Here is a 25,655-nt window from a genome sequence, read left to right as displayed (position 1 = left end):
CACTATATAATTATGATGCTGTCTCTTAAAGCACCCTCCTATGGATAAATCAAAATATAATTTGGATCTGAAAGAATGAAAATGCAATCATCTCTTAGAAGCTTATTTTACATTAGCTTGCACTAGAAATAGACATAATTTTCAAGTTGTTATCAATCCACAAATTGTGGAATTCAGTTTAGAAGTTCTTTTCTTGATAAATTAATAACTGATATATGTTGCATTCTAGATCTATGTTATTTATGAGGGGTCAGCAGTGTACTAAGTGACTACTATAGTTTCTTTATAAAAATACTTTATTAAATTGAGTAATTTTGGTAAAATTGTGAATTTGGAGTTTTTACCTGGACCTTTGGGATAAAGTATTTGAATTTGAAATTCAGAATATTAGAATTGTAATAATTCTAAACTTCTATTATACAATTGAACTGTTCTTTTGGGAGGTTCTTCAAGTGCTGGAGTAGAATTTATAAGTCAGTTAAAACATTTAAGGAACATTATATACAAAGAATAGAAATTGAACCTTTATCCCTAAATGTCTATCCTGGATAAAAATTTACTTTTTAGAAGGGACCATATATTTAATGAAGTTTTTTTAAAAAGGCTCTTGATATCTAAAAGAATGCCCAAAGTAGCCTCAAAGTATCCAAGTTGCCTTATAGATGAAAAGATAATAGAAGCCCTACCAGAACCGAGCAACTAAGATAACCAAGCATGGTAATTGACTTACATGTATGTTTGTTTCAAATTCACAGGTAAAATGTGAATAAACTGCAAGGGCTGGAAGCGAGACCAGGATTGCACCAATGAAATGCCGAGGTAGCCAACCAGCTATCACCTCCAGCAGGTGCTTAGTACAAGTCATTACCTCGTCAAGAAAAAATGCCATTCTGTAACAAATAAAGTTATTAAATAATTCAATATTTTAACATACACAGAAAACACCATTTTTCCTGCATATAGACCAATCATAAAAATAGGTAAGTACATAAATGGTAAATAGGTTATGTAGTAAATTAATTGTACAACAGAGAGACAGACCAACTGAAAGGCTCTTCTACCTGACCACAAATGGAAGGCAAGAAAAGCTGAAAAGCTGATAAAACAAAGTCTGTTTACTGAGTCAATAATGGAAATGTTAAGCATAAAATTATTGATTCTAGTAGTCAACTGAATTCCTAATATCATATACATAGAAGATTTTAATTTATGTTGAATGAGAGTTATTCCAAATTGTTTCTTATTCTACAATTTCCCTTGCTTCTGTCCCCTCTTCTTTATTCCTATTGCCACTGTGATGGGAAAGGCTTCAACTATTCCTAAAGCCTCTTGATAGATCTTTGTACCCCTACTCTCTCTTCTTGTCAATTTATCCTTCATACCCCTGCCAGACTAATCTTTCTTATGTAGATCTGATTTATGCCACATGCATATTTGGTTATTTCTTTACTTAAAAACAACAACAACAAAATAACCAGTGAATCTTTCAGTATAGCCTGCTGAATAAAATTCATACTTCTTTGCTTGACACTCAAAGTTTGGATGCTACTTTAAAATCCAGCTTATTGGTCTTATATAGCAGCTTGGGGAATGCCAAGAGAAGACTCACAAGCCTGTTTTTCCTGTTCTATTAGTTACAGTGAGGTTCTGAAAGCAGTACTTGTTCTTTGGGAGTTTAGAAGACTACAATTTGGGAAGTAGGTGGCAGGAGTATTTGCTGCCTGAGTTATGTTGCTCCAATATCATGATTAATTCTGACTAGTTGAGGTGGGTTTCAAAAGAAGAACAAAGGCCTATAAGTAGTGATTGAGAAGGTGGATCCAGATGGGTTTTAGTTACCTGAACATATCATTAGGGCATTACATTATCATCCCTTCTTTTACCAGAATGGCTCTACATATTCTCATTAACTTTTGTTCATCAGTAGGAAATTTAATAACTAGTATACAAAAATTCTCATTAATATCCCTCTAAGAAAGTAACACAGTTTCAGGAAGCTCAAATGATATAAATATTATTTTATCTTCCTTCCCTGTATCTGTTGAGGGATCAGGATTGCAACCTTGGAATCATCCTCAACTCTTTCTTCTCTTTTAGTCATATCCAGTTAGTTGCCGAATCTCATCAGTTCTACTACACAAAGTATTTAATGTGCAACCTCTACTCTCAGCTAACATTGCCACCAGCCCAGTTCAAGACTTCATTATCTTTCACCTCAACTACTGCAATAGCCTCTTATTGGCTTGACCCTCTCCAATTATTCCTCCTAACAGGTGCCAATTTGACAATTCTAAAGAACAGGTCTGATCATTTTATTTGCCTTTGAGAAATTCCAGTGTCTCCCTCTTGCCCCACTGTTTCTTGTGTAAAGTTCCTGATGATTTGGCCAGAGCCTATTTGTATAAGCTTATTATACCTTATGTTTCTGAATGGATTCTAAGTTCTATCCCTATTGTCCTGCTTGCACTTCTCCATACTGGACATTCCACCTCTGGTCTTCAGACTTTGAATAGGATGTCCAGGAATATACTCATATTTCATTTCCACCCATTAGAATCTCTACATTCCTTCAAAGCACTTGCTCAAATGCCATCTCTTACAGGAAATTTATCCTTATCTATTCAGATGTTAGTGACCTCCTCTCACTCTGTATATATTGAATTTTATATGTACATTTATATATATATATATATATATATATATATATATGCTGTACACATGCATATATATGTAAAGATGTTTTCCATTCTGTAAAATATAATGTACATTCTCCATTCTGTAGAATGTAAGTTCACAGAAACGAAGAGTATTTCATTTTTGTCTTTTTAAATCTCAGCACTTGACATATTTAATAAATGTTTCATGATTTAAATAGGAAAAAATCAACTTCACAAGTCCAAGATTAGGGAGACAAGGGTAGAAAGAAGTTCATTTTGAAAAAAAAAAAATAGAGGATTTACTAAACTATAAGTTCAGTATGAATTAACTGTGATGCAATGGTGAAAATAGCTAATGCTCAAAACTGGGCTATATGAAAAGTCCAGTGCAAAGGATGAAGAAGACAAGTTCCAGTCTCACAGGATTGTGCCCTGATCAGACCAAAACCACACTTGGAATACAATGTTTCACTTTGGATACTACTATATAGGATGGGCAATGATAGCCTGGAGAGCATACAGCAGAAAGGATCTAAGATCATGACTTTGGAGGATCATTTGAAGGAATTGGAAATCTTTAACTTGGAGAAGAGAAAACTTAGAAAAGACATAATAGTTGGGTACAAGAATCTGAATAGATGTCCTATCGAAGAGATTCATATTGTTGTTCTGCATAACAGAACAAGAGTAAGGACTTTACAGGCTTAATGAAAGAAAAAACTTTCTAACAATTAGAAGTATCTAGAATTTTCAGATTAGAAAAAATATTAAGGGAATGATTTCTTCATTTTTACAGATAAGGAATCTGAGTCTCAGAGAAATTGACTTGTTCAAGATCATACAAGTGGCAAAGGCAGAATTTGAATCTTACTCCAAATCCACCCCTCCTTTCCATTTTTTCCTATTCTGACAGTACCTCTCAAGATATACAGATATACAAGTCAGCTTTTAGGAAGTAGTGAACTCCCCTTCATTAAATGTCTCCAAACAGAGGCTGGATAACCTCTTATGGGAAATGTTTTAAAGGGACTTTTTTCAGTTACAGGTTGGATTATTTGGTCTCTTAGATATCTTCCAACTCTAAGATTCTGTAATCTTTCTAAGATTTATTGACCACTGGAAAAGGATAAGGAAGAATATAAAATTTCCTTCTCCAAACGTCTTAAATATTCCATCGATTACAGTCTTGTTTGTTTAGAATACCCATGATCTTGAATAGCTGCATGAAAATGACATCCTAATCAGAAGTCAAGACAAAAGAAAATATTCCAGGGGATTTTGATGAAGATAAGGATCAGGAAAAGGCATTGGGATTTAGCAGGCAACCTTAGAGAGAGAAACTTCAGTCAAGTGTAAGGATGATGAAAACAAGCTAAGAGCTTGAGAAGTGAGTGGGAAGTGATACGACATAGATAAATTCAAGATAATTTAAGGAACAAGAAAGAATTCACTACTGTGGACAGAAGGGAAAGCTTTGCATAGTAAATAGCATCTGAAATGAACCTTGAGGGAAAGCTAAGAATTCTAAGAGGTAGAAATGAATAGGAAACAAATCCTACACATGAAGGACAGCCTGTGAGGAGGCAGAAAGACAGAAAAAGGAAAAATCAAGTTCAGGCAACAGCCTACTAGATACTAGTCAGTTTGGGGAGTAATATGAAATATATTGGGAACAGGAGATTAAAGCAATCTTACTGAAGGTTTAAATGACAAACTGAGGATTTTGTATGTTAGGTTTAGCCCAACTTTCTAGTAATATTAATAATATACTCTCATGTGAGATATATTTGGTTGAGGCAGAAAGTTATGGTGTAGAATACAAATATTAAGGCACCTAATAGCAGATAGTTAAGTAACATAATAATCACGCCAGAAGATGGCGCTAATGGCTCAATTTTTAGAGAATTAAATTGATTTTTGAACCAAAAAAAATTAAATTTGCATATTAATTCTGTAATAGGCAGAACTGGAAATAAGGTCACTTGATAAAGGAAGTATAGATAAGCAGATAATTTAATCTTTGTACATCTCTACATCTCATCTACAAAATTATAGGGTTAGAATAGATGCCCTCTAAAGATTTCCCCGGCTTCATATCTATAATTCTATTATTACATGTATGAAATCAAGTAACACATTTTGTCTGTTACTTTTAAACTGACAAAAAACACTCTTCACTCAAATAATTTTCACATTGTGAAAAATATACATTCAATAAAACTATAAAAGCCATCATGCTTCTTATTAGTTTGATAGATAACCTAAATAAAGGAAAACAGGCACAAAAATTCTGAAAATGTCATTGTCTCACAATAGAGGGAAATATAAGTATTTTGTAATTATTTATGTATGCATACAGGTGGTTCTCATCTTTCTTTGCTTCCAATATGACAAGCTTCTCTCACTGAATTTGACTAATTAACATTTGCACTACAATACTCCTTGTATTTTTAGCATTTTGTCCAATGTCCTATGACAGATCAATCTGTCTAGTTAGGTTTATACTTGTCTTAGCATTTTTTTGGATGGAGGCAGGGGAGGTAGGCTTGAAGATCTGAAATTATTTTCAAGGCTTCCCAATGAAATGGGAAGTAAGAAGCATAGTAATTGCCAATAAAATACCATTTACACTGAATACAAGACTATCATAAGGTGGTTCCAAGGCCTCTGGTACTATTTTGAAAATCTCAACCCAAGTTTGTTGAAGGGCAATCTATATCAAAGAAAACAGTAGGTTTTTTTCCTTTTTTAAAGGTATCTGGATCATGCAAATAATTCTTTGCCCATTTTCTCTGCTACTCTAAACTTAGTTTTTTTTTTTAACTTAATCATTAAATGTTTATTATAGTCAATATGTTAGCTTTGAGCAGCTAGATGGCACAGTGGATAAAATGCTGGGCCTGGAATTAGGAAGACTCATCTTTCTGAGTTCAAATCTGGCCTCAGACACCTATTAAGCTGTGTGACCCTGGGGAAATCATTTAACGTGGTTTGCCTCAATTTCCTCAATGAGGAATGGAGGAATTCCAAAATGTGCTGGAGAAGGAATTGACAAAATAATAACTTTGCCAAGAAAACCCCAAATGGGGTCACAAAGAGTCAATCATGACTGAAAACAACTGAATTAGTTTTAGATCAAATTTCACAGACTCAGAGCTGGAAGGAGAGTTAGAGTTCTAGTCCAAACCTCTCACCAACAGCATATATCCATAGCAATGGTGGTCAGTCATTTTTAGGTTGATACTTCCAGAATGACAAGAAGTTCACCTTCTCTTAAGACAGTCTCTCAGACACACAAGAGCTTTATTTTGTAATGTAATTAGCAATTTGTATGCCCAGAACAAATGCCAGGATTAAAGGAAGACCAGTTCACATGGAATATGGCTTAGGGAGGCAAGTGGCAGCACAAGACCCCTCAAAGTTTCTAGAATGCTGAAAGGGGAGAAACCTATAGCTACTACCTATCCCAGAATACAATAACAGCTAGATGGTAGGATGTGTGCCCTCTTCTCTTCCTGATCTAAGGCAAACTGTTCAAGGCTTTGCTCTAATAAAAGGCAACTAGATAGTACAATGGATAGAGAGCTGAGCCTGGAGTCAGGAAAAGCTGAGTTAAAATCTGAACTCTGACACTTAGTAGCTGTGTGACCCTGGGCAGATGACTTAACACTTGTCCATCTCGGTTTTTTCAAATGTAAAATGGGCTTTAATAATATATACTAAGTATAACATGCTATCCCAAAAGAGATCAAAGGAAAAACCTATTTGTACAAAAATATTGACAGCACCTCTTTTTGTGGTGGCAAAGAATTGGAAATTGAGGGGATTCTAATAAAATGGGGAGTGGCTGAATAAGTTATGGTATATGATTGTGATGGAATATTCTTGTGCCATAAGAAGTGACAAACAGGATGGTTTAAAAGACAGTAGCAAACAAATCTGGGAAAACTTATATAAGTTGACACAGAGTGAAATGAGCAGAACCAGAACTTTGTACATAGTAAAAGGAATATTGCAATAATGACTAAGAGTGGAAAGACTTACCTACTTCAATCAATATGATGATCCAAGACAATTCCAAAGGACCTATTATGAAAAATGTTATCTACTTCTAAGGAAAGAACTGATGAAGTCTAAGTGCAGATTAAAACATACCTTTTAAACTTTATTTTCTTGTTTGTGTGTTTTATTTCACAACATGTCTAACATGGAAATATACACCACATGTATAAGTGATAGACTTGCTTGCCTTCTCAAGAGGTAGGCAGGAGGGAAAGAGAGAATTTAGAACTTTACAACAGAAGTCCTGGCCTGTTTCAGACAGAAGAGATGACTCTTTAAAAGACTCCATCTTTCATTGGCCAAAGACCTTTGAACTTTTCAGGGAGCACTCTCCCTGGTTAATTATAGTTACTTAAAAAAACTGTCACTTGTCTTCCTCCTCCAGTTAACAAGCTGCTAACATAAATATTCAAAAATGTTTTCCCAATTGAGATAATCCCCACCTGCCAGGAGTGAGGACCCTCCCTTTCTTGGTAGTATCTGATCCAAACAGAGACATGCCTTTCAAGAGTGTTATTTCCTCTAGATCCAGGAAAGACCCAGGCCATATAGTGTTCCTTCCTCCTAAATAATAGAGAATCCATTCCCTATAGCCAATAGTCCCCACCTTTTAAAGATATGTAATCCCAATAGAGATTAGTCATGCTAAAGATTCCATTCTTTACCTAATAGAGATGATGAGGGAGAACACTTCCAGTAGAATAGCAATGATGAAAATCACAACTGCAGTTGGTGGGGGTGGGACAGAAGCCATCCCATGTTTTAGGAAGCAGGTGATGGACAGAATGAGGAAAACTGTTGTTGACAAGAACACATCCAGGAGAGAACTGAAGGTAGCACTGGCATATGTCTTCACAGGAGAGTTTTTTATAACCTGTTTTGAATATGGGAGGGAAAAAAGAAGAGAAACATGAATAGATATTGTATTCCAATTCATTTCAATCCCAACAAATATTTATTAAGTACCTATTATATACCAAATATTACATTATACACAAGGCATGAAACACTAAAAATGAAATATGCTTAAAAGTATATAGCCTTTTGGAGAAACACAATAGACATACAGATAAAGAAATACAAAATATACACATGGCGAATGTAAAGTATTTTGGAAGGATATGCGAGGTGGATCAGAAATGGCCTTGTTAGCCTCATTAGGAGCTAGAGATTCCAAATTCAAAAATGAAGAAAAAAGATTCCAGGAATAGGAGATAATTTATACAAAGGTCTAGTACCAGGAAGTAAAATACCCAGTTTGGGAAATAGAAAGATCAGTTAGGCTGAAATTAATGATGGAGGGATAACATGAAATCAGTCTAGAAAGACAGGTGGGAGTCAAGAGTGTGAAAAGTTTTAAATGCCAAAAGGGAGAAATGTTTACATTTTCTCCTATAGGCAATAAGAAATTACTGAGCAAAGAAACAACATAGTAAGACCCATGCTTTAGGGATATTAATATGGCAGCAGGGTGGAAAATGAATTGGAAAGAGGAGAGATTAGAGGCTGAGAGACCAATTAGAAAACTATTGCAATAGTACAAATACAGGGCAGAGGTTATGAGATCTGGAACTAGAGAACTGATCACATGAATAGAAAGAAAGGGTCAGAAAAAGACAGATAACAATCAACAAGCCTTGGCAATTAATTGGCAATGGGAGAGGGAAGTAAAGGAAAATAAAGTCAAGCAGAACTATCAGTCTTCAACTAACAGAACATAGGCTAATAGGAAGATGGTGGTAGTCTACATATAAGCCAGGAAGTTAGGAAGAGTAGGTTTTGGAGAGAAGATGGCTTTAGATGTGGCTATGGTATATGCAGGTGGAACTGTCCAATAGACAAATTGATGGTAGTTCAGAAGGAGAATAAGGCTTTCTAATTTTACCACATATGCATAAAGTAATACATATACATACACACACACATATCAAAGAGTGAATTTATGTGGAACTTTCTAGACTCAAGATTCCTAGAACTAAAATATCTTTTTAGGATTACTGAAATTTCAGAGACTGGCCTAAACACAAATCAGGCCACTCTTTTAGTCTCAGGATTCCTTAAGCAACCTAGGGTATCTCATAGCCAAGGTATTCTATTGGAACAGACACAGGGCAACAGATACCCCAAAGGTTGAATTATTATAATTCAGTTTAATTCAATAAACTGTCATTAAGATCCTAACATCAGTAGGCTCTTTAACAGAGAAAGAAATATAAGGATAATATGCAAATAAATTATGTAAGTTAAAATGCTTTTATTTATTTATATAAATGATTTATTGAGGGTCAGTTGGGGAGAATGGTTCTTCTACAGAGAGGGCTCCAGGCTATAAAAAGACTTCTTAAAAAGTCAGTTGACTATCCTGCACCTGTCAGTTTGATTCATGAGATAAGATATATTCTATAACACAGACTCAATTCCTTCAACATTAAATACAAAGAATGTGTCCCTTATCTTGAATTCTATCCTTATCCTTCTGCTAGACTGTCCCTCTAACCCAAACATAACCCTCTTCTCTATTATGAACCATCTCCTCAAACATTATTCTGCAGGGCACCATAACTAGGCTATTACTCTTTGGAATTCCCTTCCACACATTTTTTTAAACTGACTCTCTTGCAATCTGGAATTATGCCCAAAAAATTATCAAATTGTGCATACCCTTTGATCCAGCAGTGCTTCTATTGGGCTTATATCCCAAAGAAATACTAAAGAAGGGAAAGGGATCTGTATGTGCCAAAATGTTTGTAGCAGCCCTATTTGTAGTGGCTAGAAACTGGAAAATGAATGGATGCCCATCAATTGGAGAATGGCTGGGTAAATTGTGGTATATGAATGTTATGGAATATTATTGTTCTGTAAGAAATGACCAGCAGGATGAATACAGAGAGGACTGGCGAGACTTACATGAACTGATGCTAAGTGAAATGAGCAGAACCAGGAGATCATTATACACTTCGACAACGATATTGTATGAGGACATATTTTGATGGAAGTGGATTTCTTTGACAAAGAGACCTAACTAAGTTTCAGTTGATAAATGATGGACATAAGCAGCTACACCCAAAGAACGAACACTGGGAAACAAATGTGAACTATCTGCATTTTAGTTTTTCTTCCCGGGTTATTTATACCTTCTGAATCCAATTCTCCCTATGCAACAAGAGAACTGTTCGGTTCTGCAAACATATATTGTATCTAGGATATACTGCAACATATCCAACATATAAAGGACTGCTTGCCATCTAGGGGAGGGGGTAGCGGGAGGGAGGGGGGAAAAAATCGGAAAAGAAACGAGTGCAAGGAATAATGTTGTCATTATAAAGTAATCATTAAATAAAAAATTAAAAAAAGAAAAAAAATAAACTGACTCTCTTATGTGTCATAGATTTTCAATAGGTTCAATAGATTATACTTTCTACTTATTCTACTTCTACATTTTCAAATAAATAAAATAATGTAAATGTGATTTTAATATAATATTTATACTGAAAATTTTTTTAACATTTAGTTATATACTTGGCTCTTAATTTTCCTCTTAAAGAATACCTCCTTTTAGTAAGAAACAAAAATCCCCATTAAATTAAAATTAAATTAAATCTAACTGAATTTTACTGTAGGATACTTAAGCTATAGTATAATACTAACATGGACTCAATTGCAAGCTAAAATTAATAACAGGGGGGAGAGATCATGTTGAAATTTTGTTTGTATATTATTTCAAAATAATAGTTTGAACAACTCTTTAGATTTTTAGAAATCTTCCACAGTGTGGTACACATTGTACTGAATTAGAGTAAAAAAAAAAAAAAAAAACAGCTTTAATCCTAGTTCCTGCTTTGTCACTTAATAGCTGAATGATCTAAGAAAAGTAACAATGTCTATAAGTTTCATTTTCCTCATATGTAAAATGGGGATACAATACTGCCAGATAGTCTGGGTTATAAACAGAATAAGGTCAGAGCTGTGGTCCAAAATGGAACTGAGGTTCAGAGTAAGGTTTGGAGTTGACTCTGGGTCTTTGGGGAAGGAGTAGTTTAGAATTGAGAGAAGCTTTGAGTTCACAAGACTGGATCCTTCTTAAATTAGGCAAGAAGGCTAGAGACTTGAATATTGAGAAATTAAAGACTTGAGACTGAAATGTGCTCGGGGGAGTAGGTATGAAAACTAAATAATTAGAACACGGTTTAATGAGCAAAATAAGAGGCAAGTTCAAAGATATGGGCAGCAATGTCTTTTGGGAGTAAGCAGGTTAGGGGAAAATTGAAAGAGAGAAATAGTATTAACATGGCTAGTGGAACTGGCATACAGATAGGGAGAAGAAAGAAAGGACATATATCAGGACTAAGAAATCAGAAGTGGCCAGATAAATCAGTAGCTGGGATGAGGTCAGAGACAACAGCAGGGATGCTCTAAGAGGGGATACTTGTGCCAGTGGAGGGCTACTGCCAAATGTCTTTTAAGTGTATAGTTCAGGGCTTCTTAGCTTGGCTCTTAGTGGTAGTGGTGGGAGGATTTGTTCTGCTCCACTGAGATAATATGAATCTCCTGGGTTTTATGACCTTTGCTTCAACAGTTCTTGAGGTTTGTCTTCAGTGGTGATGCTAGTATTTTATAGTAGATAAAATGACAAGATGGTTCTATCACAGCCTGAAGCTGTACAAAATTCCTCATGTTCTAATAGTTATTCTAAGTACAATTAGTCTCCCAGAGTAGTGGACCACTCCTTTTGGGAATTTATTCAGAACCTTCACCAATACTTGCCCCAACTACCTTCCTGGGACTGCTGTTTTTTAAAAATTTGTTCCAAACTTGTGATTTCATCAGTTGGTTACTCCAAGTGTGGGAATTTTCTCCAAAGATGGCAAACACTGGTAAAATACCTATAATTTGTAGTTTTAGAGAATTGCTTTGGGCACTTAGAAGATAAGTAATTTGCCTATATTCACAAAATCAGTGTGTATTAGAGACAGGACGTGAACGCAAGCATTTCTGACTCCAGAATTGGCTTTCTATTTATTAGATTTTGCTGCTTCTTATTTTATTGTGAGGTATCAAATGACATATGAATGTGAAAGTGCTTTAGAAACTGTAAAATAATTCTTAAATGTCAATTATTAATTGTAACAGAATTTAATTTGTTTCTGAATAGTTATGAAACTCTTTAGATATTTGAATATGAAAGAAAAAGTAGACAAAACATTAATGAGATGCATAATTTCATAATTATCACAAAGTATAATTATTTCTATAACTTAAAATATCACTAAACAATATTACTAAACATTACTACTATATATATAAATACATATATATATATATATATATATAGTCACCTAGCTAAAGTTCCTCGATCCTAACTAGAAAATCTAATGGATTTTTTTTAATATTTTATATTTTTTATATATTTTAACACAAGAATGATATATTCAATAATTGATTTTTGAATGTCTTCTTTTCAACAAGATTACAGTACATTATATATTTGTATATTCATATATGTATATGTATGTGTATGTATGTATATATTCATATTTTCAGGGCCATATAGCCCTGGAAAAGTTGGGCAACTTTTGATGGAAATTTATATAACATATAATCACAGATTGTTAGAATTAGATACCTCATAAGCATTTAGTTTAACCTCCTCTCATTTTACATATGAGGAATCTGAGACCTATTGGAGAAAAGACTTGTCTAAGATCCAATTAATTAGTGGCAGATAGAACTAGACTCCAATTATTGCATTAACAGGTTAATAATCTAAGATATTGTGAAATTACTAGAAAGTAGAAAGGCTAAAAGATAATGAGCTAAATTATAAATAGGATTTTTCAAAGAAACAAAAACCTGAATTCTAGTTGGCCTTTAAAAAAAATCTTAAAATTAAGTTCTTCATATATTTTTACCATGTTTAATATATACTGGGTTACTTGCCCTCTAGGGGAGGGGTGAAGGGGAAGAGGGAGAAAAATTAGAACACAAGGTTTTGCAAGGGTTAATGTTGAAAAAATTATCCATGCATATGTTTTGAAAATAAAGAGGCTTTAATAAAAGAATTAAAATTAAGTTCTTTAAAATTTCACTTAAAACTGTAGGCATTGGAAAAACTTATATGAACTGATTCTGAGTGAAGTGAGCAGAACCAGGAGAATATTGTACTCAGTAACTGCAAAATTGTGTGATGATCAATTATGATAGATAGCTCTTCTCAGTAATGTAGTGATTGAAGACAATTACAGTAGACCTGGGATAGAAAATGGTATCTGCATCCAGAGAGAGGACTATAGATACTGAATATGGATCAAAGCATAGTATTTTTAACTTTTGTTGTTGTTTTTTATTTGCTTTCTCTTTCTTGTATTTTTTTTTTCACCTTTTGATTTGATTTTTCTTGCACAACATGACAAATACAGAAATATTTTTGGAAGGATTGTACATGTTCAACCTATAGTGGATTGCTTGCTGTTTTGGAGAAGGAAGTTGTTGGAATCCTTCAAACTGTTAAGTCATTAGAATTGATAGACAATAATTATCTAATTTAGCATAGTTCAGTATGATTGATCTGATCCCACAAGCAGATGTTATGGGCCAGAACTTGAAACAAGATACTAAATGGAATTAAGGAGACAATGTTTAAATCTAGATTAGAATTGATTTAATCCTATAAAAAATAATGGTTTCCCAGTGATATAATGATTGGTATATACTCAGCGAACAGCATATAAGCAAGAAACTCTCAGGGCCAAGGAGCACCCTGGAAGATATAGAAGCCCACTCTCGGAGGTGGAGGCAGAGTCAGATTCATTCCATCTTCCATCTTTGTGCTGGCTGGAGGCTAAAGAAAGCAGAAGCAAAGGACAAGCTGCAAGAGCTCTTGGAACCAAGCAGAGAGATAGGCCTCTAAGAAAGCTAACCGGGCCCAAAGAAAGAAAGACTTGGAAGGAGAAAAAAAAAAAAAAGTTGGATTTTATCAGCTGGCTGCATTTGAAGTGATTATTACTTTGAACTGAAACTAAGGCTGCCTCCGAAAACCTCCCCAAGAAACCTGCTCACAGAGAACCATCATATTATAAAAAAGAAGAGAACACCACAGGAAGTGAGAGAGAGAGGGAGAAAAAATCTGGAAAATAAAATCTTTTTTTTTTTTAAGTTAAATACATGCAATTCTTTTAAACATGTATCCATATTTGTCATATTGTACAAGAAAAATCTGAACAAAAGGGGAAAACCCCCCAAAAAGAAAAAAACAGACAAATAAAACAAACAATAAAAATGATGAAAATGTTACACTTTGATCCATATTCAGTTTCCATAGTTCTCTCACTGAATACAGATGGCATTTTCCAACTCAAATCCAACTACAAGATCTATTGCCTTGAATCACTGCATTGTTGAGAAGAACCAAGTCCATCATAGTTGATCATCACATAATCTTGTTGATATTGTATACAATGCGAAACACAAAATCTACAGAAATGAATATTGAAAACTGTCTTTATATGTATTTGGAAAAATAAAATACTATTGAGAAAAAAACTGTAGGCATAAGAACTTCATAGTTGATAAAAGTATATGGCATTATTTAAAAAGTAGGTAAAGAAAGAAAAGAACATAATATTTTGCTTTTTTGGTTTATATTGTTATTGCATCTATTATTTTCCTGATTCTGCCCACTTTACCCTGCTTTAGTTTATGTAAGTCTTTCCATACTTTTCTGAATTCTTCATATTTGCCATTTTCATGGCAAAATAACATTTCATTATATTCACATACCACAGTTTGCTTATCCAGTCTTTAAGTAATGGTTATCAATTTTATTTTCAGCTCTTTGCAATCATAAAAAATGATTCTATGAACATTTTGGCATATATGTTGTATAATAGCTTTCTATCTTTGATTTTCTTCTTTCTTTCTTTCTTTCTTTCTTTCTTTTTTTTTTTTAAAATAACTTTTTATTGAGAGAACCCATGCCAGGGTAATTTTTTACAGCATTATCCCTTGCACTCACTTCTGTTCTGATTTTTCCCCTCCCTCCCTCCACCCCCTCCCCCAGATGGCAAGCAGTCCTTTACATGTTAAATAGGTTACAGTATATCCTAGATACAACATATGTGTGCAGAACTGAACATTTCTCTTGTTGCACAGGGAGAATTGAATTCACAAGATATGAATAATCCAGGAAGAAAAACAAAAATGCAAGCAATTTATATTCATTTCCCAGTATTCTTTCTTTGGGTGTATATCTTTGATTTTCTTGATGTAAATGCTTAATAATAGGATCTCTGGTCAAAAGAATAATGACATTTTAATAACTTTTTATCATAAATACCAAATTATTTTTTAGCATGTTTGGACTAATTCACAATTCTACCTACAGTGTATCAATGTACTTTATTACTATTTCCATCTTTTGTCATCTTTTGAGACTTCAGGATTGTTTTGATTTACATTTCTCTTATTACTAGTGATTTAGAGAAATTTTTGTATTATTGTTAATATTTTTCAAATCTTTTGTGAACTGTTTCTTGGTTTTATATAGCATAAATTTCTGTGATAGCTCACTAATTGCTCTCTTGATCTCCAGAATCTTCTCCCTTTCTTCTTCTTCCAATATCATCTCCATATAATTACCTAAATTGATATTCCTAAAGCATCTATTCAAGAAATTCCACTGGTTTTCTACTGCCTCCAGGACAAAATACAACTTTTCTCTATGTCATTTAAAGCTCATTATATCAATCAACCTAGTCCATCTACCAGGTTTATTGTGTATTAATCTCTTTTATGTAGTCTAAGTTTTAATAAAACAGTCCTACTTGTTATTTATAATACATGACATCCCATCTTCCATCTCTGTGCCTTTGTACAAATTGCTCCCCCTGCCTCAAATGCATTCCCTTTCTTACCTTCACCTCTTAGAATCCTTACCTTTCTTCAAAATTCAACTTAAATGCTAACTCATATACAAGTCCTTCTTTGATTTTCCTAGTTGGAGAACAGATTTCTATCATTATTAGATTGTAATAGAAGGGAAAATATCAATTTCTTAACTTTTCATGATATATTTCAAAATATTGAACATGAGTAGAGCAAAAAGCCCCAAAACCTCACAAATAAATGCAGAAAGGATATGTTAAATACAGTCTTTGCTGACCACAGCTGACCAATTAAACACAAAAATGAAAATTCTGAAAATCAGAGGTCAACAAAATTTAAAACAAACCAAAAAACCGACTAATGAAATAATGGATAAAAATTGGGCCTTATTTTTAAAAAATAGAGAAACTACTAGCTACTAATAAAGAAAAGATAAAACAAATTGTCAATATGAAAACTGAAAAAGGACAATAACAACAAATGAGAAAGAAATAAACTTGCTATTATATGCTAGCAAAAATGAAATGAATACTTACAAAAATGTAAACTACTTACACTAGTAGAACAAAAAAAAAGAGAATTTAAATAACCTGATCTCAGAAAAAGAAATTGAAAAATCTGTGAACAAACCCCAAAGAAAATAATCTCAGGAGCAGATAGATTTACAAGTGAATGCTGAATCAAGTGAGATAAAGAATGCTTATCTATAATCCTTACTATTATGAATGCTAAGGCTGGTGAAACACATGAACTTGGAATTTCTGAGGTACAATGGGCTAATCTATCTGATCAGGTGTCCATACTAAATCTGGCAACAAGAGGATGAGTTCCAGGGAGTGAGGTTCTACCAGAATGCCCAAGAAGAGGATCACACAGGAAAAAGTGCAAATTAAAGCTTCTATGCCAATCAGTATTAGAATCTAGCTTATGAATTTTCATCTGGACAGGGAGAACTAGTCTTATTAAAAGAAAAAAATTAATTCTATTATTTAATGAATAATTAACTTCAAAAATATGGAATGATAGCATCCTACCAAATCCTTTCAATGAAAATAATATTGCCCTATACTTAGCAAGACATAAAAAACCCCAACAAAAATCATCAGCTTTTCTGTACATTGCCAACAACCTTTCTCAGTCAAACAAGAGAAATAAAGAAAAAGGAATTCAATTTAAAATTACTTTTAGAATGTATAATATATCTGGGAATCTGTTTATCAATATACATACAGGAATTACATATACAATTTTAAAATGCTTTGTATAGAAATAGGTGGCAAATAATTACAGAGTTAATTAAAATTAAGGTGTGAGATGTTCTAATGTAATAAAAACTGTAATACTATTTACATTAATTTATACATACTATCATACTATAGAACTATTGTATAGAACTGACTAAATTATAATGAAATTAATTTACGGAACTAAAAAGTCAAGAATCTCAGAGAAAATAATAAAAACAAATGGTAAGGAAGAAGATCTAACAATACCAGTTTTTAAATTATGCTAGATAGTATTCATCATCAAAACTGGTAAAAACACAAAAAGGTGACCAGGTTAAGGATGTAAAATTCAGAATAAATTAGATACAGTAGCAGTGTTCAATAAACTTAACAACATAAATTCCTGAGATGAAGTTTTTTTTTTTAAACTGATAGAAAATTTGGAAAGCAGTCTTGGGAAAATCAGTATCAGATCAAGATGCCACACCATAATAAATTATAAGTAAATAGATCTTTGTTTCCTGGATACAATTCTGGGTAAATTTCAGAAGGATGAAAATATTTTTCCCAGGAAATTTTCCCTCAGGGAATCATTAGAAAACAGGGACTGATAAAATATCATCATCATTTACATTTTAACCAAGAGAGGTTTTCAGGTACAAAACAATTAATATATTGTACAGTATATTCTGTGTAACAAAAATGCTATCAAAAAATAAAGGAAAATTACCTCTTCCTGATAGCTGGTCCTGTAGGCCATCTCTAGATCCCGATCCAAGAAATTCAAGCTCAATCTATTAATAGGTGGTTTAAAGAAGTAGTCTTTCATCAGGCTAGAAATGAGAAAATAACAATAGTAGTTATATTGACTATAAATAATATTGTAAATGGTTACAAAGATGTCACTTATAAACTCATTGTACAATTGTTTCTTAACATTGTTCTCTGGACAAATTCTTTGTATGCCTAAACATAATTGTGTTTTATTTTCTTCAAATACTAAAGAAAGAACATTAGCTGTAGTTATAATGTAGGACAATTGAATCTTATTTTGGAAAACACAATAGTAACATTCAGCATTTTGAGAAAGCATATACAGTTTATTTATTACATAAATATCATAAAAGACTTTTCAATACTATGCTCAGTGTATATAATTGATCTGGATGACTGAAATTCAAAATAATATTTTGAACTGGCAATAGGGAAGTCCCAGTAAGCACATTCCCTCTATCAATGGAGGCCAGTCCATTCTTTGCAACTAATAGTATTAGAGAGTTATCTAAAGTCCTGTGAGATGAAGTTATTTGCCCAAATGATACAGACAGTAGATGACCTGAAAGTCTTGGCTCCAAGTCCATCTCTCTGACAATATTAGCTAATTAATTATATGGTAACAAAATTAACTAACAGTAATTGTCCAAGTACAAAACAGAAGCTGTTAACAATTGAGCTGAATCAATTGCAGGGTGTGATTTTTTGATACAATCAATGGTCCTATGGGCAAAAATTTAGGTAGAAATAAACACTATAGTGTTTTGTGAGATGGTCTTTCATTTGGGAGAGGAGGACCTGGAAGCCCTTTGGAGTGAGGAAAAGAAAAAGCTTTTCTCTCCCTCAGTTGATTTTACTCTGGCTCTGCTTCCTCCTCAAGGAGTAGATTTGGGCAAGCTTTTTCACTACTGGAAGCCTTAGTTTTCCTTCCCTATAGGATGAGGACATCAGATCAAATGGCTTCGAAGGTCCCATACAACTCTAAATTCCATGATTCTATTTAACTCAACCTTATTCTCCCCTTTGAAGTTACCAGAATGAAAGGAAGTCTAAAATAGCAGCTGCAGGAAGTCTGAAACATTGCCATGTATTCTCCATTAGTCAAAGAACAGAATATCACTAATTACTCCCAGTGCTACACCTGCCATACCCTGAGCTACTCCTCTTTCTAAGTGGGGAATCTACCTACACATTTTGTATTACCACATCACTAGGTATCCATGTGCCCTGTGGGTGGGGTGGAGCACATTACTCTTAATGATAAATGTCAATAAGATGCTTTTATGGAGAAGCTTGTTCTATGCTTCCAATGCATAAGAAGATTGGACTGGACACAATCAACTTGGAAAAGGAGGGCATTTTTATTATTTTAATTCAAATCAGCAAGGCTAATCAATCAACAAATATTTATTAGACACCTGCTATGTCGTCAAGTATAAATAATACTAGTGTAGTATTATTTGTATCTTAATATAAGATACAAATAAAATGAATGAAACAACTCTTACTAGCAAGGAGCCAAAGAATACCAGCTGTCCTTTGTATCACCCAACTTCAAATACCCTGATGCTAAATGTCTATTATATCAGATAGAGGGCAACAGAAGGGATGTGATCTCTACTTTAATGAATGTAACACTAATTGAGATAGAGAACACTCTGTATTGTAATCAGTTGTAAGGGCTTGATAAAATTTTAGATTTGTAAACAAGATAATTCATACACTACGATTTTTTTTTTTAATGAAGTATGAAATTCTTTGATTGGGTCAAGAAAGAAATAGCTTATTAGCTGACCTGGGCTAATATCTGGGGGCTATATTTAAAGGATTTTCAGCAAAAATCAGTCCAGTGGCGAAGCCGTGTAGTAGTGGATAACTCAGACTTTTAAGGGGGAAGAATTTCTTCCTTGTTTTTTCCTCTGCTCCTCCTGCCTCCAGTACTTTGTTTCCATTTGATAATTTATGAGTAACTGAAAGGAAAGGTTTTTTTTTTCCTTTGTTTTTGAAATGTTAAGTTTATGTTGCCAGATTACTTTATTGGGGAGTATTTACTATAGATCATTTACTAGTTTCGAATTAATAACTTCTATTTTCTACGTACATGAACATCATTTTATGCCCTTGATAGTTGCTCCAAAATAATTATGCATATGCCAAAATTTGGCTAATCAAGTGAATAAGCATATATAAAATGTTTTATAAGCCTTAACACATCACATAAATGCTATTATTATTAGCAAGAAAAATAATAATGCTGAATATTAAATATATAATTTGGGAAGTCTGAGGATATTTTTTAAAACATCTTGAGAGGAATGCAGAATCCTTTTGTAAATTAAATAATTCTCCTTTAACAGTAAGTTCTGATAGTCACATATTGGGTTTGGATACAGTAGAGTCATGTATAAATACTTAGAGAGGATATAATGAACACAAGAAAGTTCTATCTCTGATGGACACTGGTTGGGTAACCTGGGCAAATCCCAAACCTCTCAATGTTAAGCTTCTGTCAATTTGCATCCCTACACCAATGAAATCACAGATCAGGATTTTTTTCTTTTTAAGTTATTAAATAATTAAGGAGGTATTTTTACTTTAAATGTTTTACAGTGACAAGTTCATTTCTACCTTACCTGTCTTCTTTAATAACATCAACAAAATGAGCATCTGTCTTCTCTCGAATATTCTTGAATCTCAGTGGAAGGAGAGCAGATTGATCCAAGCTCACTCCTGCCCATCTTCCTTTCTCTTGTAACATCTCATACAAAGATGTCTGGCTATTAGTCAGCTTCTCCTCCTGAGGAGGATTCAAAAGTCCATTTTGGGTCTTTGGACTATGTCCTCCAGAAGCCTGCTTCGTAACAAAAATAATGAAAACAAATTTAAAATATTTCAGCATAGGCATATTATGTATATTTTAAAAGGTATGTTACATATATATTTACATAAGGACTAATGGATATATAGAACTCATTCAAAAACATCACACTGATTGAAAATATGCAAGTTCTTAAGAATCTGGACAGATTTATAGATGTTTGCTCCATGAGAAATTAAAAAGACATTCATGGAATATCCCTAACCTAATCCAATCATGCTTACAAAGAAAAAAGTCCTATGATAACATTATTTGATAGAATATTGAACTTAAATAAATTAACAGTTTGATTTTTTATGGCATTAAAAAAAGTTATATGCCTTTGTATTAGTGAATTTCCTTACACAGAGAACTTTTTCTAATATATCACAACATTCTCTTTAAAAGTTCCTCTTCCCTTGATTTTAAAGACACTGAACTTTTCTGGTTCTCCTGTGACCTCTTTAAATGTGATGCCTAACTCTTTTTCCTCTCACCATGTAATTGGGGACATCTCCTGAAGCTCTGGTCTCAGACCTCTACTACTGCTGCAATCATTCCCTCAGTGAACTTGTGGTCTCACTCCAGGCTGCATCTGGGATTAGGTCGACTAATATCAGCTCAGCTCAGCCTTGACAATAACCTCAGTCTTATTTTTCAACTGCTTAGGCGGTCCTACAATCATCTTAAACCTAATATTTGCCAATCTAAACTCAGTCTCTCTATCCCATTTGAGACACCCTTCCAAACTTCCCTATTTCTGAATAAGAGCTAATTCAGGAGTAGAGAAGCAATAGCTTCATGTCCAGCTACACAAATCAGATGACTTCTTAAACTTTGTCCATCTATGAACCCCTTTTTACCTGAGAAATTTTTATACAATTCTGGGTATATAAAATAGGTGTACAAATCAAACATTTACTGATAATAAATAATAATTTTGCAACGCTCACATTTAGTTATAAGACCCATATGGATTGCAACCCATGGTTTAAGAAGTTTTGGTGTAGACGAGCTTCTTGTTGGGGTAGGAATTGGACTTTAACCTCAGAAATCCTTTCCATTTGAAGATCCATGACTTTGTGAAGGCTCCCTTCTACTTAAACTAATTTATGTTAATAGCTTCCTAACTGCTCTCTCTCTTCTAGCCTCTTCTTCAATCTAATCTATTTTGCAGTTACAAAATTATTGTTTTAATTTCATATTACTTCCTTGCTTAAGACTTGCTGCGGTTCCTTATTGCTTTCTGAATCATGTTCAGATTCTGCTTAGCTTCCAGGGATGTAGAATTTGCTTCCACCCATTCTAAGTCACCACACTTGTTGCTTTTTGTCAAAACACACCCGTGCTGTGACCAGGCAGTCCTTCTTCATAGCCTCTGCACATGGCAGTCATTCCAATACAATCATGTTACTCTTGCTTTTACTTTGACTAGAATGCCTTGTTTATCATTGCCTCTTATTGAAATAATCATAGTTTTCTGCAACTATTCATGGTTTATAAAGTCCTTTTCACAAAACCCTGAGCATTACTAATATTATTATTCCGTAGGTGAACATAATGAGGCTCCAAGCTATTAAGTGACTTGTCCAGCCATGATTCATACCCAGATCTCCTGACTCTACTAGACTAAATTGCCTTTCTAACTATAACTTATTTTTACATAGTACTTTAAGATTTTCAAGGTGTTCTCCCCATAACAACCCTATGAATTCCATAGAGCAAATAAATAGTACCATTTTATTTGTGAGGAAACTGAAGCTCAGAGAAGTTAACTGGGTTGCCTGTGGCAATCCAGGTAACAAACAACATATATGAAATTCAAACCTAATTTTCTTTTTGGGTCCAGGAATCTAATATGTGGCCTGAGATTTATAGAAAAAGAAAATTAACAAAGACAGCATAGTTAACTTAAGAGGCCAGTATTTTTTAACTGTCTGACTTTTCTGGCTACATAAATGAATGCTGGTTAATGTTTGGGTCTACCTGACTGTGAAAGTACATTCTCTTTCATGAAACTGCTGAAATTGAGAATCATCATCAATGATGTAAACCCGGAGTCAGATGAAAACAGTGAATAGATTCAACAGTTCTTAGAAAATGTGGTCTGATATTTCTAGCCAACTTATTCAGTACCCTTCAGTAGCTAACTCAAGGTGGAGAAGAGGGGAATAAACATTTATTTCAGCGCCAGGCACTGTGCTAAGTAATTTTTAACAAATATTATCTCCTTTGATCCTCACAAACAAATCTGCTATTATGATCTACATTTTATAGATGAGGAAACTGAAATAAACAGCAGTTAGATGACTTCCCTAGGGTTACATGGCTAGTAAGTATCTGAGGCCATATTGGTCTTTCTGACTACAAATCTTATACTCTATCCATTGCATTACAACTGCCTTACCTAGTTATACATTAGGTGTATAACTATATACTTTGTTGTGAATTATGTTGAATCGCAGACTTTTGGACTAGATGAACTTTGAACTCAAACTGTACTAGAACAACAGCCTTCTTTACACTATATATCTAAAAGATGGTCATCCAGTCTTTACTTACAGACCTCTAGTGAATGAGAACCCACTATTTTTTAAAGAAAACCATTCTATATTTGGGTAGCCTCCATTGTTAAGAAGTTTTTCCTCAGATAAAGCCTAATTATATTTCTTTAGACTGCATTTTTATTAATACTTTTGAAAAATCCATACTTAAGAATAATTGATAGACTTCAAAAATGTTTTCAACTTAAAAAAAAATCAATAAGACTTCTGTACATATGGATAGTTAATGCTATGGCTCACTACTGAAAAAACTTGGATGCCTCTAGTTTAAGTCCTAACTTGAATCACTTCCTTGACAGACCTCCCCCTAATCGCTTAGTGCACATTAAATTATAAACTCTAATTATACTTATAGCGACTACCATGCCAATGAGCACTTCATTGTTTTTTATTTTGTACATGATAGTTTTGTTTTTCCCTCCTGTGAGCTCGTGGAAAGTAGGGAAATGTTTTATGCTTAATCTGTACCTTATACAACATGATAATGTACTCAGAATAAATGTGCCCTCTTTTTGTTAGACTCATTCAGAATCAATGGGACTAGAAAAACTTTTCTGATATTACCTAAAAGAGATTTTCACCTGTTTGGAACCAAGCAAATTAAGATTTACCTTAGGAAAGTTCAACAGTAAAATAAATGGGAAACAAGGAGCTAAAGCAAGTAAATTACCTTGGCATTATTTTTATGCTCATCTTGACAGCCATTTTGAATTGTTCCTTCTTCAGGACTGGCTTCACAATTGGGAGCAAATGTAACACCACATGAAGGACATGTCTACAAGAAGAAAGAAATTCAAGGCATAAACCCAAGAAAAATTACCAGCATGCAATTCAGTTTCACTGTATCTATAGTTATATAAAATGGTTGTAAAAAAAAATGGAAAACATTTAATTGTCTGAGACTACTCCATCCAAGGTGGCAACATAGAAGATTTAGAAGGAATGCAGTTTCACTGTATACTTGTTAAAAAGCAACAAAAAGAAATACTTAAGTGAAGAAAGGTAACTTTAAAAAAACAAAGAAAAAACTATCTAAATTGAAAACATTCAAACACAAGAATACTGATTAGAAAAAAAATTTAATGCCATAGAGGAACAGTGCTTCTAAAGTCCAGAAGCAATGCAGATGGAAAAAGAAATTATATAACTTGAAAGACATTTCTAAACTAAAGAAGATATGCAAGAATTAACACTAAAAAGAAAATAAAAAGACCATATAGAACTTAACAAAAGTTTAAAAATGAGATGAAATCAAATAATTTTAAAAAATCCCAGGAAAATAATAATAAAGAAATATGGAGAATGCCATAGAAAACTTAAAAGAATAAATAGAATCAACCAAAATCTGACTTATTACAGTAGAAACTAATCTTACAGAAAATCACTGAATTATTATAAAAAATGATGGAAAATATGGAATCAAGTGAAGAGCCCGGAAGATTGATCACACTGAAAAAATCTTTAGGATTCTTTCAATTTGTATATTGCCATGAGGTTTTGCTACGTCTAAAAAAATTACAGGACTCTGATAAGGAATAATTCAATTCTCAATACTACTAAATACTTCTCACATTATACAAGAGGAAACAAATATTTTAAACTACCTGAAGACAAAAATTAACTACAAAGGATACTACTAGTCAGGATCACAGTAGATTTCTCAACAAGGACAAAGTACAATTGGAAAAAATGCAAAATAAAAGCACATGCAAAATTAAGAAGCATCTACCATCAACCCAGGTAATCCATGTTACCTACCAAACAAAATTTGGTATACTCTTTTAAGAGACGGACATTTGAAAAGCAATTATATTTCAAAAGTATCCAGAAAAAAATATCTACTTCATGGAAATTTTCCAACAATGGCTTAACCTCCAGTCAAAAATGATAAATACTTAAAATAATTCATACTTCTAAAATTAAAATAAACCAAGTGTAAACACTAGCAAAGGATTAAATAGCATCTGAGATTTTTCTTAACTCTCAGTCTATAATCCTAAAACCCCTATAAGTTTCATAAAGTTATTTCAAAGAAATAGAAAACAATTAGGAAAAAAGCCCCAAGGAACAATAAGGAATAATAATAAGATAATCCTAAAGCAAACCCAGATTCAGCATTATAACTGTGAGAATCTTTACTAATTGTTAATAAACATTTATTAAGCACCTAGTATATGCCAAGAACTATGCTAAATGTGAGAATTGGATGAGGATTTGTTTCCACAGAGTTATGGAAAAAGTCAGAGAAATGAAACTTAAATTAGAGAAATGAAACAAACCTAAGAAATGAAATCTAATGATTAGGCTGATATAGGACAAAGGAAAAAAAAACTTACAGAGGGAAGCCACCTATTGGTAGGTGCAGAAGGGATTTATACACAGTCAAATAAAGGTAAAAGAAAATGAGCGCCCAAAGAGATACTAAAGAAGGGAAAGAGACCTGTATGTGCCAAAATGTTTGTGGCAGCCCTGTTTGTAGTGGCTAGAAGCTGGAAAATGAATGGATGCCCATCAATTGGAGAATGGCTGGGTAAATTGTGATATATGAATGTTATGGAATATTATTGTTCTGTAAGAAATGACCAGCAGGATGAATACAGAGAGGCTGGGGAGAGACTTACATGAACTGATGCTA

At 33.4% G+C, this 25,655-nt stretch overlaps 1 protein-coding gene across 2 annotated transcripts in view; it reads right to left on the bottom strand.

Moving 5' to 3' along the window:
• ADCY9 (adenylate cyclase 9) overlaps window positions 1-25,655 on the bottom strand; it is a 186,159-nt gene that overhangs the window by 31,448 nt on the left and 129,056 nt on the right. Inside the window, exons 3-7 of one of the 2 annotated variants that reach the window (XM_051967711.1) lie at window positions 23,691-23,795; window positions 20,233-20,453; window positions 17,556-17,658; window positions 7,385-7,593; window positions 731-890 (exon numbers count right to left, since the gene is read on the bottom strand). In XM_051967711.1, the coding sequence (XP_051823671.1) occupies window positions 731-890; window positions 7,385-7,593; window positions 17,556-17,658; window positions 20,233-20,453; window positions 23,691-23,795 (798 nt within the window). The remainder of the gene's footprint in view (window positions 1-730; window positions 891-7,384; window positions 7,594-17,555; window positions 17,659-20,232; window positions 20,454-23,690; window positions 23,796-25,655) is intronic. The other variant, XM_051967720.1, reaches the window with a different exon arrangement.

Source organism: Antechinus flavipes, chromosome 1, assembly GCF_016432865.1.
Source record: "Antechinus flavipes isolate AdamAnt ecotype Samford, QLD, Australia chromosome 1, AdamAnt_v2, whole genome shotgun sequence".
NCBI classification, from domain to species: domain Eukaryota; kingdom Metazoa; phylum Chordata; class Mammalia; order Dasyuromorphia; family Dasyuridae; genus Antechinus; species Antechinus flavipes.
This window is presented reverse-complemented; position numbering and strand designations above follow the sequence as displayed.